Below are 17919 nucleotides of genomic sequence, written 5' to 3' on the forward strand. Positions count from 1 at the left end.
AGCTTGGCCTTGCAAAATCGTCAATCGATCCAAATGGAAAATGCCCAAAAGGTTCCATTATTGGCGTCCACTAACGTCCATTAACATGGTTCGTCTTCCTTGGAGCTCCTGTTACCGACGTCCGGCTCGGTCCAAGGAGATCCCCCACGAGGGTTATATTAATTGTCTGTCCGCCATCTGCTATTGTTGTTGGTGTCTTTTTGGCCATGTCATTTGCCTACTGAGCAGTGGAAATGGGCGCCCTCCTTGATCAGAAAGTTGACTGCCCACCTCCTCCAGCATGCGCCAAATGCACCGAAACTGCAACTATAGAAACAGCTCGCTATGTGGCGGAGAGGGGCCAAGCTGTCACAGATCAGTAAATACACATCCAGCCAAAATTTCAGGGAAATTGTTTTGCTTCCTTACAAACTGACTATGTGTATAGTTACGGACGCCCGCTGGTGCAGTTTGACCTAGCTGCCGAAGCCAGACTTCGTTGGAAAATCGATTTGTTTGTCGTCCCTACCGTGGCTCTTCTCTACCTTTTTTGCTTCATTGACCGCGCAAATATAGGTAGGCGCTGCACTGCGCTTTTTTTGGTGTCTGCTGTATTAACCTGGATTTCCCCCCCCCCCCCCCCCCTCTCATACTCAATGACTTGTAGGCAACGCGAGCTCGCAGGTCTGGAGAGAGATCTTAACCTGAAACACTATGACTATAATACGGTTCTCTCGATCTTTTATATCTGTTACATCATTTTTGAGATCCCGTCCAACATGGCCTGCAAATGGATAGGCCCTGGATGGTACTTACCAGCTATCTCGCTAGCTTTCGGAATTACTTCCATAGCTACCGCTTTTGTGCATAATATTCACGAAATCTGTGGTGTTCGTTTTATCCTTGGTGTTTTCGAGGCAGGTATGCTACCGGGAATTGCATACTACATGTCTAGGTGGTGCAGGAAAAGCGAATTGACCTTCCGCCTGTCTCTTTACATCGTAATGGCTCCACTCGCCGGCGCTTTTGGTGGACTTCTTGCCTCTGCGATTTTGAAATTGTCAAATGTCGGTAGTCTTCATGAATGGAGGATGATATTTGCGATTATCATTGGCTTCTTTACTTTGACTGACCGTCTAGCTAACGCTCTTTGGCTGACCCAGGAAGAGAAGGACCTTGCCATTGCTCGTATTAAATCAGAGCGAGTCGGAGTCACTGAGGTCCTGGACAAGTTGGACACACAAGACCCTCCGCATTCATATTCCTGCTGAACAACATCACTGTCCAGGGGTTAGCATTCTTCGCCCCGACAATCGTCAAAACAATTTATCCTGACCGCAGTGTCATTTCTCAGCAACTCCATACCGTTCCTCCTTATCTTGTTGGGAGCTTCTTTACTGTACTTTTCCCTTTCCTCAGCTGGAAATTCAATCGCTGCTTGTTATTCTTTATCCTTGGCGCTCCGTTCGTGATGGTCGGGTACATAATGTTTCTTGCCAGCAACGACCCTAAAGTCAGATATGGTGCGGCCTTCATCATTGCCAGTGGTGCCTTTTCACTTGGGGCTCTTTCCAGCGCCAACGTTGCCGCAAACATCGTTTCAGACACGGCTAGGTCCTCTGCAATCGGCACAAACGTGATGTTTGGTAATATCGGTAGCTTGGTTGCAACTTGGTCGTTTTTGCCTTCCGACTCTCCTGACTATCGTATAGGCAACAGTCTCAACTTAGCCACGTCGTCATCAATTCTTATTTGCTCTGTCGCTTCGCTGTTCTGGATGAATATGGACAATAAGAAGCGGGATAGAATAAATGTGGAAAAAAAACTAGCACATCTCAGCCAAAAACAGATACAGGACCTTGACTGGCGCCATCCTGGTTTCCGGTGGAAGCCGTAATTCATAGCCCATGAGAAGTTTACCAATTAGTAGCTAATAGTCAGCGGCAGTGAGTTTATCTTCGGTGCCGGATAGCTATGGTTGGATCTTTTGGGATGTTTACACAATTGTGTTAATCATAGTTATCACTACTATTAATAAGGAGCACGTTCATCTCCTCTTTCTCTGTTTTTGGAATTCTCAGAAAAGTTCAACACAAAAACCAATACTTGTCCATTACTGATATTCTCATTAAACTATCACTGCACTTTGCTCTCTCCATAATGCTGAAACAGCTCCCTTCATACCTGAAAACACAATCAAAGCCCAAGGTTAATGCAATCCTTGAAATCTGCATACCTATCATCAAAATTAAACCCCTACTGACACGGCTGCCCATTCGTATTTCCGCAATAATTGGTGTCTTCACATTTACTCCCACATCCATAATCGGTATAAGTCGTCGGAGTGTTCTGTTCCCACGAGCGCATACACTCCGTCACATCGCCGTTACCCCAGTTGCATCTCTTCCGCTCATATCCCTTGGTGAGAACCATCTGCTGCTGCGTCCACACCGTATGGCAGGCCTTGTCATTCCAGGTACATGTCGTCGTCGAGGATGCAGAGTAGCACTCGGAGTCCTCGATTGATGAGCTAAACTCCACGCCAAAACTTAACCCGGGAACGATCCCCTTGGACACGGCAGCGTCGATTTTCAGACCCATTGAGGCGCTGACGGTTTGGCTGCGTGTTTGGCATACTTGGGTCCCGTTAAGTTGTGCGGCGGAGCACAACTGTGTGCCCGTGCAGTAGATGTTGCCGGATGATTTGATCCATGGTTTTTTCCTGTGAGGTTTTTTTGATAGTTTGTCAGCCCTTTTGATCTTTTTCTGCTTCTTACGTTATCGGTGGATGGACAATACATACCACACACTCGCTTCTACAGCAAAGTAATCGTGCCAGCACTTGCGCACTTTGGGGAACTTATATGGATGCGAAATCTTGTCGGATTCGATATACACGCCTTGCCCGTCCTGGTAGGGCCCCGTGTAATCGCTGTCGCTATCGCATGCTTTCACGCCCCGTTTTGCCAGCACTAGGTTAGATGGCGATGTCGGCATGGCAAGGACATTGTCCACGAGACCCAAAGCTGCCAACGCTGCATAAACAATGAACGAAGTGCGCATTTTGCTGCTAGTTTCGTGGAGTTTTATAAAATGAAAGTGGGCCACCTTCGTCGTGAAAGAAAGAGTGAAGTATAATTGGGGACGGCTGCTTGAACTTTCGCTTGATTCTTTCCTTCATGCTCAACTCTCCTGGTTCATGAAAGCAAAGGAAAAAAATAAAACTGTTTCATTATCCAAGGGAATAGGGCCTTTTATACAAAATCGAACCTCTCTCTCTGGCCTCGCAGCCTTTCTCGACAATACGACATTCCTCTTTGGCATTCTCTATGCATCTTCTAAGGCTCCCAGTCAGCAATTTTCCTCACAAAATGCCAGGAACTGTAAGATGTAGCATGTTGGATATAGTTCCAAAATTAGACCTAATTCCCTTTTTGGTACATTGCGTCTTCAACCTCCCTTCCCCCTTCACCCAAAAAAAAGGTTCAAGTTGCCGATCGCGAGGCTGCGCGGTATTTCGATGAGCCTGCAAATAATTAGCAGCCGTATCAGGGGATTGTTGATCAGCAATCCGACGGCATATCTGGAGGATGCTTCAGGTCCGGTCCAGTTCCAGAATTCGTCCTCTTTCTCGTAAGTACGGAGTAGCCCCCCGGACTTTAGGCCCCACGTTCGAATAGTTTTTGCGGTAGCTAGAGGATTTACTAGAAAAGGAATAGCACGGAAGTCATGCTGCATTTTTGCAGAAATTTCCTGCGCCGTTTCCAGAACACTAGGGTGGGACAAATGTTTCAGCGTTGTTTTCTCTTCAGCCTTGTGCCGTTCCCCCATAGCCTTGCATGATTCGAGCTAATAATAGAAATATATGGATGGGAAATGCAGGAGTTCTGTTAGTTGACGGCGTTTGGTTTTGTGGGGGAAGAGAATTGTTATTGGACGATGATGCACTACAGAGAGTGGGTCATGGTGCATAAAAGTCGTGGATACCATGTGCAGGAAAGCTGAGGGGTAATTCTTCGGATCTTTGCGAGGATATTCAATCAAACTCCATCCAGAAAACTTGAAATCTGGCAGCGGAGGTGACAGTGGACGTTGGGGACCGATCTTGGCAGATTTAAGCATATTTGTTAGGGCTGACATGCAATGATGGAAGTTGCCTCGGAACTTGACATCTGCTGAATCAGGCCCAAGCAACTTGAAAAAAGTTTAAGAGATACAAAGGAAAACAGGCGAACAATATCACACACCAAACAGCGGAGCCTGCGTATTGGGGTATTGGCGCGGCGATAGTAGTGGAGCTGGTGATGGAGGTTGTTGGTCTGGCCACTGGGGTGGAAGGGAATTTGTGTGTTGGCTGGAGCGAACGAAGTACGCAGGGTGCTGTGCTGAGGGAGGTAGAAAGGGTTCCATAGGGGGCCGAGATGACAATGCTGCTCACTCTGCTTTTGTGTACACACTGATAATGATTTACTGTATCCCACTCCTAGCGGTGAACAACCAGATGCCGCTCGCTACCCTCCTGTGTAGTTAAAATGACATCAATTTTCCATGGCTCCATGGGATTCCCAGAAAATGAACGATCCCTGGGGATGTGCAGAAATAGCTTGCTCGGATTCCACCATCACTTACAACACGACAGAGATGTTGGCGATGTCCTTTTTGGAGCCTAGGAGCGCATAATACCCCAGTCCCACGAAGCGAAGCCAAACAGCTCACCGAGAAGAACGTTTTGCTCACGCGAAATATCAGTGGCCAAGATGAGCCACGCCATAACGAAGGTAAACGCTCTTTCGCACACCAATACTGGCGGTGTTATTGGAAGCTCAGGCTTGAGTTGCAGGTCGGTTGGCAACTTCAGCGGCCAATACTGAAAAGATACCACGAGGCGTGAACCGGGATTGGGCACTACGCGGAGGAGGGTGGGAAGGGCTGACAGCGGAACCGGGAATGCAGACTGATGTGCGAAAGGACTGTAGATCGATGTCCTGACTCGGTATTCTGGAAATGGAATTAAGAGCCGCACGCGAGAAGTATTAAACCCTCTCCATCTTTCCTCTCTCTCCGCCGAGATCTCCCAATAATCCATTTCCTCTTCTAATTAATGGTATTGTTCTTCCATCTGATAAATGGCCAACGGCGAACGGTGAACATATGCCCTCCGTAGAACCATTGTAATTAGTGGATCGTGAAGTAGTCTTAATCGATCAGGCCTGTGTATAGCTAGATGCCAAATGCTCAAATGATATGTTAACGTCGGTAAGGCTCACGGTCTGGGTTGAAAGTACCAGGACTGGATGGGACTTGTGTTCCTCATGGAATATAAAAAAGTTCCATTACGTCCAAAAAGTTATGGTGGTGCACTTCGCCACACACTTAACCCTGTCGAATGCAAAAGCATGAAATTCGTACATTATAGTTACATATGAGTGCACTAGCAAAGCTAACAGAGCCAATACCAAGTGTTATCTTCGCAGAAGAAATAAAGGACCACGAGTGAGTGGCCATTAACGGATTGCGGGAAAGCGAAATGGGGGTAACACGCTATGCGTCTACACTAGGTATCGTTTTGAAGGCGCTGAGTGTAGGTAGGGGAAGAGATGAGTATAATGTCCAAAAAGAGGTATGTAGAAATAGGCCGTGATGTTTTCCATGTCTGGTCTTATAGAAAGACAAATTAACCGCCTATTTTATCCAAACTGATTGTTATCATGTTTGTGGTCCTCGGTTTCAGATTCCATACTCGTGTCGTCAGTTAAATCTTTCTCGACTGCCGACCACTGATTTGATTCGTGCATGCTATCGTCGCCTTCGGTGAACACTGCAGGTGTACTTTCAATGTGGGCTGTGACTTCGGGTTTATCGTCTGGAATGTCTGCAAATCCCACATTTTTCCCAGTCGTTGAATGTGGCGGCATTGCCTCCTCGAGAACATCACCGCTCCAGGGTTTGCACTGCTTAACAAGGTCCCCGCATCGGAGACAAATCCAACCTTCTCCCTCCTCCGCTTCAAGTTTCTCGGCGATGCAGACAAAGCAATATATGCATCCGCATGGCATAGTCTCATAGGGATTTACAACATCAGTCTGTGCAGAGCCTATTATCCCTCCTAAAGCTCCAGATGCACCTAGCACCTCATTTTCGGAGGTGGCTGTTGGATTCTTCTCCTGATAACAAATCGGGCAGGTCCTTTCAGGCAGAAAAGCCAAATCTCCTTTGCTTTTAGCCTGCACCGCCACTTCGTCAGCTGCTTTTAGCGACGATATTGTTCTCCTCCAAGCCCGGGAGACCCAGCGTCGCCATCGTCCGATACCGACAAGAGGAAGTAAGAATAACAAAAATTCGGTAAACGCGTGCCACACGAGTTGTCTATTCAAATACTCAAATGATACTTCGCGGCTGACTTGGGTAGATGGAGGTGCGAGGCGCATACGCAGGATGCGATCAATTAGCGTTCTATATCGTCCGTTGGTGAGAAAAACAAGAAATGAAATGAAGCCAGCGATGGAGTGTGTGGTTGAAATGACATTTGTAACTCGAGACAACAATCGTACTTGTGAGGGTGGCTATTTTGCATATCAGAAATTGGTCTAATGAGCTGCAATGATCTGGAATGCTTTTAAACAAACCTCATCATATCCGCCTTCCTGGTCAATCAACCAGCTCTCCCATTTATCCCACGCATAACGACCCCCGACTGTGAAGAGGCCATACAATGATTTTTGCCATTTTGTCGGATCGGAGAGGGTAGGACTCTTTTTTCGACTATCGGTATATTTGAGGTTTTGTAGAGCGGCGCCGTACGACGCATTGTGATCCCACACGGAGAGTTTAAAGAGGATTGCCCGCAATGCAAATTGTATCTCGTGCGTCCAATCCTCCTTTATGTGGTTCTATGGAGGGAGAATAAAAGGATAAGTCGCCAGCACGCACACAATAAAAAGGGGCTCTTATACAATAAAGGCAAAGGGGTTTCATGTCTTACTCCAAAATACTTCAATCCTTCCCCAACTTGCCCTTTCAAGAGCGCGAGGAGCTCCTCATCCAACAACTCCGCGTCTACCTGTCCCACCCTAAACGCGGGTCCCGTGCCTTCTCTCCCCTTTATTGTATCCCATAGCAGAATTCCAGCATCGGAGGCTCTTGAGAGCGGGTAAGGAAGTTTCCCAATAGCTGCAGGAAGACGAGCGACAGGCTCGGATATTTGACTGCGCGCCTCGGCTTCACGGAGACGCCGACGTTCTAAAATGCGCTCTTGCGCTGCCGCAAAATCTGTCGGAGTCATCGCGGGATCATTCCCGATATTTCTATAGGGTATTCGATACTCCGTCGCAGGATAGGAGTGGTTCAAGTGTTTTGAGGTGACCGAGACTACGGATTACGCCTCGGCTAAACTGATTCTTTGCCAAGACAAAAGAAGGACCTGATGAAATCTTGATCTAACGTCCTGTGATATCATATATTATCAACTTCTTTAAATCCTGCTGCCCGGACGGGCCTCAGCAGCCAGAAAAATGGCACTTCTGCGCTGATTTTGGCAGTTGCGAGCCCCGTGGTGCTCAGGTGGAGCATGCACCCTTTTCCATAGCCTCTTGTCGCCTCACGGAGAGCTCATTGACAAAGCTCAAGCCTTTCTTATGTGACATGTTCGACCGTCGTCCAGCGGCTCACAGCTTTTTGGATCTCCTTCAGAGTAAAGGAATAACATGAAACTTACGCAGTATAAATTACAAGATTTCAGCCCAGTATCAACACTTTTCGAATTCATAAATGAATGAATTGTTTCCCCAGCGCCTTGCTCAGGATCCCAAGATACAGCCTTTTGTGATTCTGGGCAACTTATTCCTCTGAAAAGCTCAACAGGGTAACCCAGGCTCTACATGCGCATGGAGGCATCACAAACAATCATGCAATCTAGGAAATACCCAGTACAAATCGGAGCAGGGATAACGGTAACGTCAATTCGCTCAGCCGGTTTGTGCAATGTAGAGTACTAGGGTGACTGTGGAAGCTATGTATATGTGTGTCCGGTGCTGTGTCCGGCGACGCAGTATTCTGTACCAGACATCGCCTAAGCGCCCTGTCCACATAGTTAACCAACAAATATTACATGGAACGGTTGACTCTCGGCAGCCTCAACTTTGATCTCCAAGTAATGCATAAGGCAACCACGGGGATCTTTGATGCCTAAAATGAGCCGGTGGTTGTTTCACATGACCAAACTTCATTGCAAGGTGTACAGAGGCCTCAAGTATACCATTTGGCTAATTACCCAAGATCCGCCTATCGCTGCTAGACATGAAAAGGGTTCCCCCTGCTACAAGTTCTATGATATTTCCCTTCTCCTCCTGCGCATTCGCCTGTCGACGACAAGCTCTCGTTTTACTATCGCGGCTATACCTCTGCTGTCCTCACCAGATTTTCAACGAGGCTGAACTCACCCGAAACTATCGAAGGTACGCCCATTTAGCTAATGTTATCGGCTGATTACAGCCAGTCTTTTCTTAGAAGTTCTTGTTTGACCTCTCCTGCCCCTGTGCTGTTGGCCGAGGAACCTATTTTAATAAAGGAGAGAAAGAAACTAGAGAAGAAAATGGCCGAGCTCTTTATCGCCATCTCTCAACCTCGGAACCAGACTCTGGGAACCTATCACTGGGCTTTGTATCTCCAGATCAGCTCAACGGAGCACGCCGTATTTCAAATCGTCGGTGATCCGTGCAACTTCAAATACGATGAGTCCTCTGCTGCTCCTCAAAACAGTATCCACCATATAGAGAACATCCGAGTCGCGGAGATTGACCATGTTGACCACTTTCGCCAAGTAGTCAAGGACCAAAAGATCGAGAATGAAATGTACAACTGGGGTTGCCAGCAGTGGGTCCTGGATGTATTGGAGGCCTTGGTTGAAGATGATCTTCTTACGGACTATGACCATGATGAGGCGAAGCTCAAGCTGGTCCCTCTGTTTGGAGTCCAGATTGAGGATAAGTATGAGGTCTAGACAGCCAGCGTTGCGCCTCTTCAGGAATCTGGGAAGACGCAACGAGAACTCTTGATCTGACTGAATGTTTTCAAACAAATATGAGAGGAGGATCTGAATGAGAAGTATCTCTGGAAACATGAAGGGTTAAGGGGTAATTGTATGCCAGCGTTTAAGAACCGAGCAGGTTGGGTGTCATAAAAGTTAAGGTCTTTTTAGGTCCAGTAGTAAATATGATGTCCAATTACACCACACAATTGTCTATCAAGCAATCAATAGCATATTCTTCAAAGTACTTTCCCATCCCCTTTAGAGGCAGGAAGAAAGGCCAGTCGCCCAAGCGTATTGGGCGAACAGTGTTAAGTGACTTGGCAAACTCCCAGTACTCTGGATACGCACCGCCAACCTCCCAGTCTATCAGGCCAGTTATCCGAATCCCTCCTCTTTCCTCGTCATTAATAGCCAGGATATTGCGGGGGTGTAGGTCACCGTGAGTAAGGACAATACGGTGATCTTCGCGGAGCATGAGTCTGACAAACTCAACATATGGTTCCATGGTAGGTCGACTATTACCAGAAAGAAGGAATTCGTTGAACTGCGTTTCACTCTCCATTGACTCAGGACTCTTGCGCATCCACATTCTGCAGTCGATGCACTGAGGGGGATTGCCGCCACCGAGATATTTAGATGGTAACGGAAGCAACCGGAGATTCTCCAAGATGGCATCCAGTTGATCCCGGACAGAGCATTTATCAGTATTTGATAGGTCTGGCCAGAGTTTGTCAAGAGGGTGACCGTCAATGAGGCTCATGAATGCATAGACTTTTCCGCCAAGAGCAAGTATGCCAAGAGGCTGGGGAACTGGAATGTCCTCAGAATGCTTTCGGATGTGGGCAGTCATGTTTGCGTCAATTAACGATATATTAGGTCCAAACTTGACAACGATCCGTTCATCAAGTTGGACCACTGCGCGCGCAAAGTGACTCCAAAGCACTTTCCCGCTCTTCAAGGCGCCGGATAAGGCGGAGCGGATGTCATGGCCAGTTAGCTTGCACCCCTGGTAAGAGTACTGCTGCAAAAGTGCGGTGACTTCAGGCGCAAGTGATTGTAGGATCTCCGGTTGACCTTGTGGAATTGATAACATATCTTCAAAGTGGAGTGGTTTCTGAGGAGTGTTTCCGCGACCTTCAAATTGGGTTGGTTTCTGGGTATGCGCTTGCAACAGAAAGAATCACAAAATCTTACATTCTTGGCTCCTGAGACTTCGCGTCTGCAACAGTCTGCGCCGCTTTAAAGGATAGATGTGTCCCCACCTTGTAAGCAGTGTGCTGAGATCCGCCCACAGGACGGTTTTCCGAAGCTCGCATTGGAGATCGGCCATTGCAGATTCGTTCAGGGCCACCAGAGCCTTCCGAATATCCCCATCATCGTCACTATCCGTCTTGTCGTTGTGTGGGGCGGTCTCTGATCCAGGTTTGGACTCGGATTGGCATTGAGTCGCGTCTGACGCCCTGAGTTCACGGGTGCTTAGCGCGAGAAGAGACACGAAGACGCTTGCGCCGAGCACGAAGGTCAGGCCTGTTGTCCAATTCAGATACCTGACGGGCATGTTTTCCGGGAACGTATTGCACGTAGTACGTCGGGTTCGAGCTGCTTGCTTAATAACAAGCCCGTCATGAGTGGAGATGAAATACAGTAATAATCGTCCTAAAGTTGTTCCGAGCCGTGTATAAAGCAAAGAAAGTGTGCCCATGCAAATAGCAGCACACTACACCTATACTCCTATCGTGCTCACTCCAAACGCTGTGAGAACTCTGGTGACGGTTATTTACATGTAACCATGCAGAGTATGCACTAAATCTGTAAAAGAAGTAGACAATCTTGGCTGTGTGTAATTAGCTGGAATCTGTTGTAATTTATCCATCCCATGACGAAAAGAGCCCGAATTTTGCTTGAAGAACTAATTGGCTTGAAATACGACAATATAACTAACAGTATTATCACGACAACGGAGAATGCAATATATACATATATCTTAGCTATAACCTTTGCGAGTTACAGCATTTGTTGCAGATATTGGTACCGAGTATCTTGAAAAGTGAAGTACGACCAACTTGGTTGGGTCCAAGCTCCCCACGCTAAAACTGCTGTCATTTATTTAAGTTAGTGGTGCCATTTTCAAGATGGAGGGGTGCGTCTGATAGCCTTCATCAACAATCTTCAGGGCGCTTCTCCTTAGAAAGCTCCCTCGAGTTTAGAACTGCGTACAGCTCCATTCTTCCTCTGCTATCCATGGCTTTACTAGTGGAATTGCCGGGAGAGGCGAATCCCCTTACCAGTCAAAATGTTTACAACGCCTTAGTTCTCGCCTCGGGGTCTTCGCAACAGCAGGTCATCACGGGTGGGGAGCAGCTTAAGAACTGGGAGAAACAAGCAAATTACTTCTCATTGCTACAGGTATGATTCTTAGCCATACTCATTCGTCGTTTTTATGCAAGAATTAACTATGCGATTGCAGGACGTCTTCGTTGATACCTCTCTCCCAAACGAAGTCCGATATATGTCGATCATTCAGCTTAAAAATGGCGTTGATAGATATTGGAGGAAGACAGCGTCTAAGTATGCCGAAGAATTTGCATGGTACTACTAAGGGATATATACTAATTCTCAACAACCAAAGCGCCATCAAGCCGGAGGAGAAAGTGCGGATCAGATCAAGAGCCCTTGAATCTGGAGCCGTTGAGCCTGATGCCAAACTTGCTCTTCACAATGCACTGCTGCTCGCGAAGATAGTGCGTGTAGAATTCCCAGTAGAATGGTAGGATGAACGCCCATTAATTTCCCCCGTGGTCTGGTTGCTAATTCTCTTGTTTTTGCTTAGGCCTGACGCGATTACGTCTGTAATTACATTGCTTCGCGCATCCTTCCAGCCCGGCAGCAACCCATTACAGCTCCCTCGTACTCTCCTCATTCTTCTGCACATAATTAAAGAACTTGCCACGGGTAAATTACAAGGAATTAAAAGGAATTTATTTGCTGTTGCCCCGGAGATATTTCACACTCTTGCGAGCATATATGTTGAGAAAGTCAATCAATGGGGTACCTTCCTAGAAGCTGGTGGGGATGACGAACGGGGGGCTTTGGACTCTCTCGATGAAAGTCTCATAGCTCTGAAAACTATACGCCGATTGATAATTGCAGGCTTCGAGCATCCTAACAGAGACATCGATGTTCAGCAATTTTGGGCCCTATCCCTTACTCATGTGGGTATTTTAGAACGAAAACCTTCTGGGCTCGCACCAAATGTCACCAGACTACTTGAAAGACATGTAATACAAATATCCAAGCTTCATCTTGAAATGGCCAAGGCTCATCCCGCAGCATTCGCCTTATTTCCCGGTTGCGTTGACCTTGTTCGGTCATATTGGGGACTTGTACTTGAGCTTTCAAAGTTGTGCGACCCAAATGACATGTCTCGAGCCACGATTGGAGCTGGCGGTGACGTTGATGGCGATGAAACCCTTTTCCTGGAAAAGATTGCTCTGAAGGGGCTCCTTATCTTACGGACATGTATCAAAATGGCATTTTATCCTGCGCACAGCTTCAAGTATCAACATGCCCAGGATAAAGAAGAAAAGAGTCAATCTATTGAATTGATCAAGTCTCAGCTACTGACTCACGACTTCGTAGCGCAGGTCATGGAACTAGTTATAACGCGGTTCTTTGTCATTCATGCAAGTGACCTTCAACAATGGGAGGAAGATCCCGAAGAGTGGGAGAAGCGCGAGGAAGAGATTGCAGATGCATACGACTTCTCCATCCGTGCTTGCTCCGAAAAAGTATATCTTGATCTCCTCATCCACTTCAAGGAACTTCTTGTCCCCAAGCTACTACAAGTGTTCTATTCCTATGCCAGTGAGTCTATCCACCTCTTGGGCTCAAAATGTAACATTTTCTTATCGTCTTCTAGACCCCCAGAATCAAGAAGTTTTCTTGAAAGATTCTCTTTATTCCGCTATCGGCCTTGGTGCTGCAATATTGGAGAAGGAGATTGATTTTAATGCATTTTTATCATCAACCCTTATCCCAGAGGTCCAAATTCAACAGCCAGGGTATAATATACTTAGACGAAGAATAGCAATACTGCTCGGCCAATGGGTGCCCGTGAAATCCGACGAATTAGATGTGTCGTCGATTTACCAAATTTTTCAACATTTACTGAACAAAAACGATCCTACTAATGACCAAGTTGTTCGCGTAACTGCTGGTCGCCAATTGAAAAATGTCTTAGAGCCATTTGAATTCAGCGTTGACCGGTTCTTGCCCTATGCGACTACCACACTTCAGAGCCTCATGGACCTAATTAGCGAAGTAAGTCTATCGGAGACGAAAATGGCACTTCTTGGGACGGTTCGCGTTGCTATAGTGAAAATGGAAGACCAGGTACGCAGCGTTTCAACATTGTCCACAACCTAAAGATGCTAATCCATAACTAGATTGCGCCATATGCGGACCAGATTGTCTCCCTATTACCACCATTGTGGGAACAATCAAACGAAGAAAATCTCATGAAGCAAGCGATCCTCACTTTGCTTTCTTCCTTAATTCATTCCATGAAACAAGAGTCCATCCGATACCATCCGATAATTATTCCTCTCATCCAAAAATCCGTCGTTCCAGGATCGGTATGCATTCCCCTCTCATGTTTAGATCACCTACTAAATGGTCAATAGGAGGCATTAGTTTATCTGTTAGAGGAAGCCCTGGACCTCTGGTCTGCCGTCCTCATGCAAGCTCCATCTCCAGCCTCGCCTGAACTTCTCCAGCTTTTACCGTCTCTCTTTCCTGTTTTCGACATTGGCACCGAAAGTATCCGTCAAGCTCTAGAAGTCACCGAATCCTATATTCTGCTTGCTCCTCAGGAAATTCTCAACGATCATATCCGTTTCCAGTTACTCGTCTCATTGGAGGCCCTCGTTAATGCGACTACACGACAGCGTATTGGAGTGGTTCCACGTCTTGCCGAACTACTAATCCGAGCAGTAGAGTTTGTCGATCCTGGAAACGAACAAGCTTATTCGATCGTCGCCAAATCTCTTCTAGACTCTTCATTCCTTCTCACACTTCTTTCCGGTCTCCGTGAAACCTACGAAGCCCACCTCACTACCGGACCAAATAAAAGGTACCCTGACGTCCAGGGCGTTGTGGAAACAGACTATTTCTCTGTCCTTGCGAGGATTGCCCTATCTAGCCCCAAAATATTCCTGACATCCGTTGTATCTGCTATGGGCCATTCGTCCGAAGAAGAATCTGTCAACTGGATATTAACAGAGTGGTTTTCTCATTTTGATAACGTGGGTGACATTAATCGCAAGAAGCTACACGGGTTGGCGTTAACGCACCTCCTCTCCATCAACGGCCCGTCGACACCACCCCCAGGCTACCTTCTTAACCATCTACAGTCTTATCTTGTCGTGTGGACCGATCTCATCAGAGAACTAGCTGAGGGTACCGATTATGATCCTAGTGATCCCCGGGGTGGCGACTATCTCATTGTCTGGAACACAAACGCGGCAGGAGGTGAAACCGATGGGAAATATCATAACAACGAGCCACCAGAAACCACCCGTCGACGTGCCTGGAGTAATGCGGACCCCGTGCACAAGATCAATTTCCGCCATTTCGTCACAGAGAATCTGCGGGGAGTTGTTGGCGCGTGCGGTGGGATTGTTAAGTTCAGAGATGAGTGGTTGATCAATGTTGATCAGGATGTTGTAAATGGCTTTGGGGAGTTGGGGGTGTTGTAGATGGGGGAAGTGGAAAGTGGAATCAATGATACCCAAACCCCGTTGCTTTCTGAAAGGACGTATTGGCATATTTCTAGTCTGTCATTTTTTTTTATGGCCTTCGGTTTTCTTAAGTTTCAACCCATAGCTGCCAGCCCGTTGAGAAACCGGGTCATCGCCATCGCTGGGAAAAATCATTCGGGTTGCTGTTCTGCTAAAAATTAGGGGAAATAGAAATGCACTCAGTCCCGCGTAAATTATACCCAGTGGAATACACAGCCTTCTGTGTAGTTATGTTGTAAGGTTGTATGTGACCAGAAATTTGGCGAAATGTCATCAAATTGGAGGATGCGGCCTTGTATGTCGAAACAACGACGTCCATCTCCATACATTCCGTACACGGACGGCAAGTACTAATAATATCAATCACTTCTATTAATCTTGTTTGGTGTATTAAAAATTAAATTACGAGTGTAAATGGCCCTTCACCATATCGTACCCCAAGCTCTAGAGTCCCGTCACTTGCAACCACCATACCTTCTATCCGTAAACGGCTGCGGGAACAAGCCCGCCGATAAAAGGTCCCGCATATCCCACCCAGGCGATCCTTCCGTCTTCCACGTCCAGAAGAACCACCCCGCACCCAACCCATAAGCATCCAGCTGAGCCTCAATAAACCGCCGGATTCCCACTTTCTGCTGATCAGGTAGCTGCTTCACCGAGCCAAAGTACCTCCCGCCACAGGCACCCGAGCGCTTGCCGTTAGGAAATGATTTATCAAACCGCGCACCCTTGTCCCTACCATTGAGATACTTGGCGCAATCTGTCATGGCAGCACTCCACTCTCCAACAAAAGTCTTTTTATCCGTTTTCGCAACCTGTTCACGCCCATACGAACACGCGAGGTTGACATGCTGGTCTACGCTAAAGCTTGTGAACGCATTATCGAAGACTTGGTAGTGGTGGGCATCGAGGAAGACATTATGAAAGTTTTCGGACGGGAGCATGAAACCGTTCCACGAACGGAGATCCTGGAATGCGTCGGATATTGCAACGCCGACATTGGGGTTTATGTCCCGCACGACCTTATAGCCTTTGTGATAGAATTGCTTGACCTCGTCGAGCGGCACACCACCGGGCACGAAGGGCTCATTGAGAATCTCAATAGAGTCTACGACGTCGGTTTGGTCGGCGTAACGCTCTGCGAGTGCTCGAAGGGCATTCAAGGTTTGGGCCACCGTATTGCCTTTAGGCCAATTGATGGAACCGCGACGACCGCTGTTGTCGAAGCCGTTTTGGGAGCCGGGAGCTAGGCCGTAATAGTGGGTCAGCCGCTTGGAGATGACCTTCATCCATATTTCGGGGGTAAATTTGAATAAATAACTAACCACCATGAAGGTCAATCGCAACTTTGAGGTTTGATTGTCTGGCCCATCTAATCGCCTTATCTAAATAACTGACTTGACCTTGGACATAGGGCTCTCCCTTCAGCGGAGCTACCGCCCAGTAGCCGATGGGGATTCTAACATGAGTTAAGCCGGCAGCAGCAATCTGCTTAAAATCATCTGCAGTGATCCACGAGTTCCAATGTTCTGATAGTCGTGATCTGGCATTGCCGGCGAGAATTTGGCTTAAGGTGTACTCATCCACTGCCCGATCTCCTGCTTTTTCGAAAACAGAGGGCGTTATCCACGGCTCAAGTACCAGCCACCCGCCGAGATTCACACCACGGATCGATGACTTATGTGTACTTTGGCGAGGTACAACGTGGGTCGCTGCAGATGCTATGGAAACCCATGTGAGAGATAAGCAAACGAAGGCCAGCTTGAGGGACTTGAGTGGCGCCATACTCTATCACCCTCAGAAACAACTTCAAAATCTATAGTCATAGAGGACAAGACGCGGAGGGAAAGCGGATATTCGTATAGATTTATACTATTGTGACACATCCTCGCACGGTGCATGTAGAACACAGGGTCATACTTACCAACAATGAGTCTAGGAAAGCCCAACGCAAAAACAGGAAATTGATAGACATCTGCGACAAGGAAGGAACAATCTCACAAGCAACTGACTCCCAGCGATTCAATGCTGGCGTCGTCGATCGACTGAAGTCATGATGGTTGGTAAGCTGAATTGACCAACAGCGACGAATGGATTTCCCGCACCCCCACAATTCAACGAAGGAGTTAGTATTTCAGCACCAAGAGGCCAAAGTGAGGCAGGCGCCCAATTGGTTCATTCCTTGCCCAATCTGTGCATCTGTGCATCCATGCCTCAGGTCGGGATCCATTTCGCCAATTTTTCAATAATCTCGCCATAAGGGCGTCACACAGTAAATGCTAGCAGTGAAAAACTTCAACTACTGGACGCCACAGTGTGATGCATTCGTTGCAGACAGAAACATTGACACCCACGGGTCAAGGCTGAATGATGGACATTTCTCGGCTGCAAAGCCAGAGCCAAAGCTGGGAAACATGGAAAGTGGTAATGGTCGAATATGATTGCAGAGCAAAGCGCAACATCATGAAAAGATGCGGAGAAATTCGATGTCGGGAGAGGATCCACTCCTAGCTTAACAGGGACAAACTTTTAGGCTAAAACTAGGGGCAAGAATAAGAATCCTGTGGGGATCTTGACAAATATAGGCCAAAATTTTGAGCATTCAAATATTTTGTGCTCAAGGAATTTTTGGAGCCATTGTCAATTTATTATTCCTGTATGGAGTAGTGTTAGCAATATGATAAAGTGTATGCTACAACCTCACGGGACTTATGAGCATCTCTGGGTGACTTCAGGTACCACTGGCAGCTGGCATCATCAGGGGCTCTACCTGTGCTCACGACTTCCTGAGCAAGGTTAAGTTTTTTCCCCTATATCAGGGCCACAATGTATGGCTGAACTTTGTCATAGTCTGGCCTGAAGTGTGTTGGTGTGTAACTTATTTGCACTAAAAACCCGCCTGAAAGCTCTCCGTTTGCACTGTCCTGTATATATAAACTTGGCAGATCTTGCTCGATTGTGGAATGTTTTGGGGAAAAAGCCAATATTTTGCTGAACAGACAAAAATATGACATATTGACTCAGTGCTGCTTGACTTCGGTGAGAAACTTGCAATTGGTTGTGTGGATAGACTCTGGTTTAAATATAGAATGTGATTTTGAACAAAATGTGGAG

General features: G+C 47.1%; 9 protein-coding genes across 9 annotated transcripts; 3 read left to right on the forward strand and 6 right to left on the reverse strand.

The window, feature by feature from the left end:
- Positions 1 to 233: 233 nt before the first annotated feature.
- On the forward strand, positions 234 to 1876 carry HCBG_00511 (uncharacterized protein; the record flags this gene model as incomplete). The annotated part of the gene is made up of 4 exons (XM_045427561.1): positions 234 to 358; positions 428 to 493; positions 647 to 1199; positions 1268 to 1876. The coding sequence occupies 4 exons, from the start codon at positions 234 to 236 to the stop codon at positions 1874 to 1876; spliced, it is 1353 nt and encodes a 450-aa protein (XP_045291536.1).
- Positions 1877 to 2235: 359 nt separating this feature from the next.
- Positions 2236 to 3042, reverse strand: HCBG_00512 (uncharacterized protein; the record flags this gene model as incomplete). Its single annotated transcript, XM_045427562.1, has 2 exons — positions 2236 to 2701; positions 2783 to 3042. 2 exons carry the CDS (start codon positions 3040 to 3042, stop codon positions 2236 to 2238), a joined length of 726 nt encoding a protein of 241 aa, XP_045291537.1.
- A 405-nt stretch (positions 3043 to 3447) lies between these two features.
- On the reverse strand, positions 3448 to 4101 carry HCBG_00513 (uncharacterized protein; the record flags this gene model as incomplete). Its single annotated transcript, XM_045427563.1, has 2 exons — positions 3448 to 3828; positions 3967 to 4101. The coding sequence occupies 2 exons, from the start codon at positions 4099 to 4101 to the stop codon at positions 3448 to 3450; spliced, it is 516 nt and encodes a 171-aa protein (XP_045291538.1).
- Positions 4102 to 4645: 544 nt separating this feature from the next.
- On the reverse strand, positions 4646 to 5065 carry HCBG_00514 (uncharacterized protein; the record flags this gene model as incomplete). The annotated part of the gene is made up of 1 exon (XM_045427564.1): positions 4646 to 5065. The coding sequence occupies one exon, from the start codon at positions 5063 to 5065 to the stop codon at positions 4646 to 4648; it is 420 nt and encodes a 139-aa protein (XP_045291539.1).
- A 297-nt stretch (positions 5066 to 5362) lies between these two features.
- Positions 5363 to 7261, reverse strand: HCBG_00515 (peroxin 2; the record flags this gene model as incomplete). The annotated part of the gene is made up of 3 exons (XM_045427565.1): positions 5363 to 6542; positions 6606 to 6869; positions 6962 to 7261. The coding sequence occupies 3 exons, from the start codon at positions 7259 to 7261 to the stop codon at positions 5667 to 5669; spliced, it is 1440 nt and encodes a 479-aa protein (XP_045291540.1).
- Positions 7262 to 8147: 886 nt separating this feature from the next.
- On the forward strand, positions 8148 to 8977 carry HCBG_00516 (uncharacterized protein; the record flags this gene model as incomplete). Its single annotated transcript, XM_045427566.1, has 1 exon — positions 8148 to 8977. The coding sequence occupies one exon, from the start codon at positions 8570 to 8572 to the stop codon at positions 8975 to 8977; it is 408 nt and encodes a 135-aa protein (XP_045291541.1).
- Positions 8978 to 9116: 139 nt separating this feature from the next.
- On the reverse strand, positions 9117 to 10565 carry HCBG_00517 (phosphotransferase enzyme family protein; the record flags this gene model as incomplete). The annotated part of the gene is made up of 2 exons (XM_045427567.1): positions 9117 to 10141; positions 10202 to 10565. 2 exons carry the CDS (start codon positions 10563 to 10565, stop codon positions 9201 to 9203), a joined length of 1305 nt encoding a protein of 434 aa, XP_045291542.1.
- A 683-nt stretch (positions 10566 to 11248) lies between these two features.
- HCBG_00518 (uncharacterized protein) lies at positions 11249 to 14763 on the forward strand (the record flags this gene model as incomplete). The annotated part of the gene is made up of 7 exons (XM_045427568.1): positions 11249 to 11413; positions 11475 to 11575; positions 11637 to 11774; positions 11838 to 12871; positions 12927 to 13399; positions 13453 to 13641; positions 13690 to 14763. 7 exons carry the CDS (start codon positions 11249 to 11251, stop codon positions 14761 to 14763), a joined length of 3174 nt encoding a protein of 1057 aa, XP_045291543.1.
- Positions 14764 to 15198: 435 nt separating this feature from the next.
- On the reverse strand, positions 15199 to 16590 carry HCBG_00519 (glucan 1,3-beta-glucosidase precursor; the record flags this gene model as incomplete). The annotated part of the gene is made up of 2 exons (XM_045427569.1): positions 15199 to 16051; positions 16131 to 16590. 2 exons carry the CDS (start codon positions 16588 to 16590, stop codon positions 15261 to 15263), a joined length of 1251 nt encoding a protein of 416 aa, XP_045291544.1.
- Positions 16591 to 17919: the final 1329 nt, after the last annotated feature.

The sequence above is a fragment of the Histoplasma capsulatum genome (assembly GCF_000150115.1).
Source record: "Histoplasma capsulatum G186AR genomic scaffold supercont2.1, whole genome shotgun sequence".
NCBI classification, from domain to species: domain Eukaryota; kingdom Fungi; phylum Ascomycota; class Eurotiomycetes; order Onygenales; family Ajellomycetaceae; genus Histoplasma; species Histoplasma capsulatum.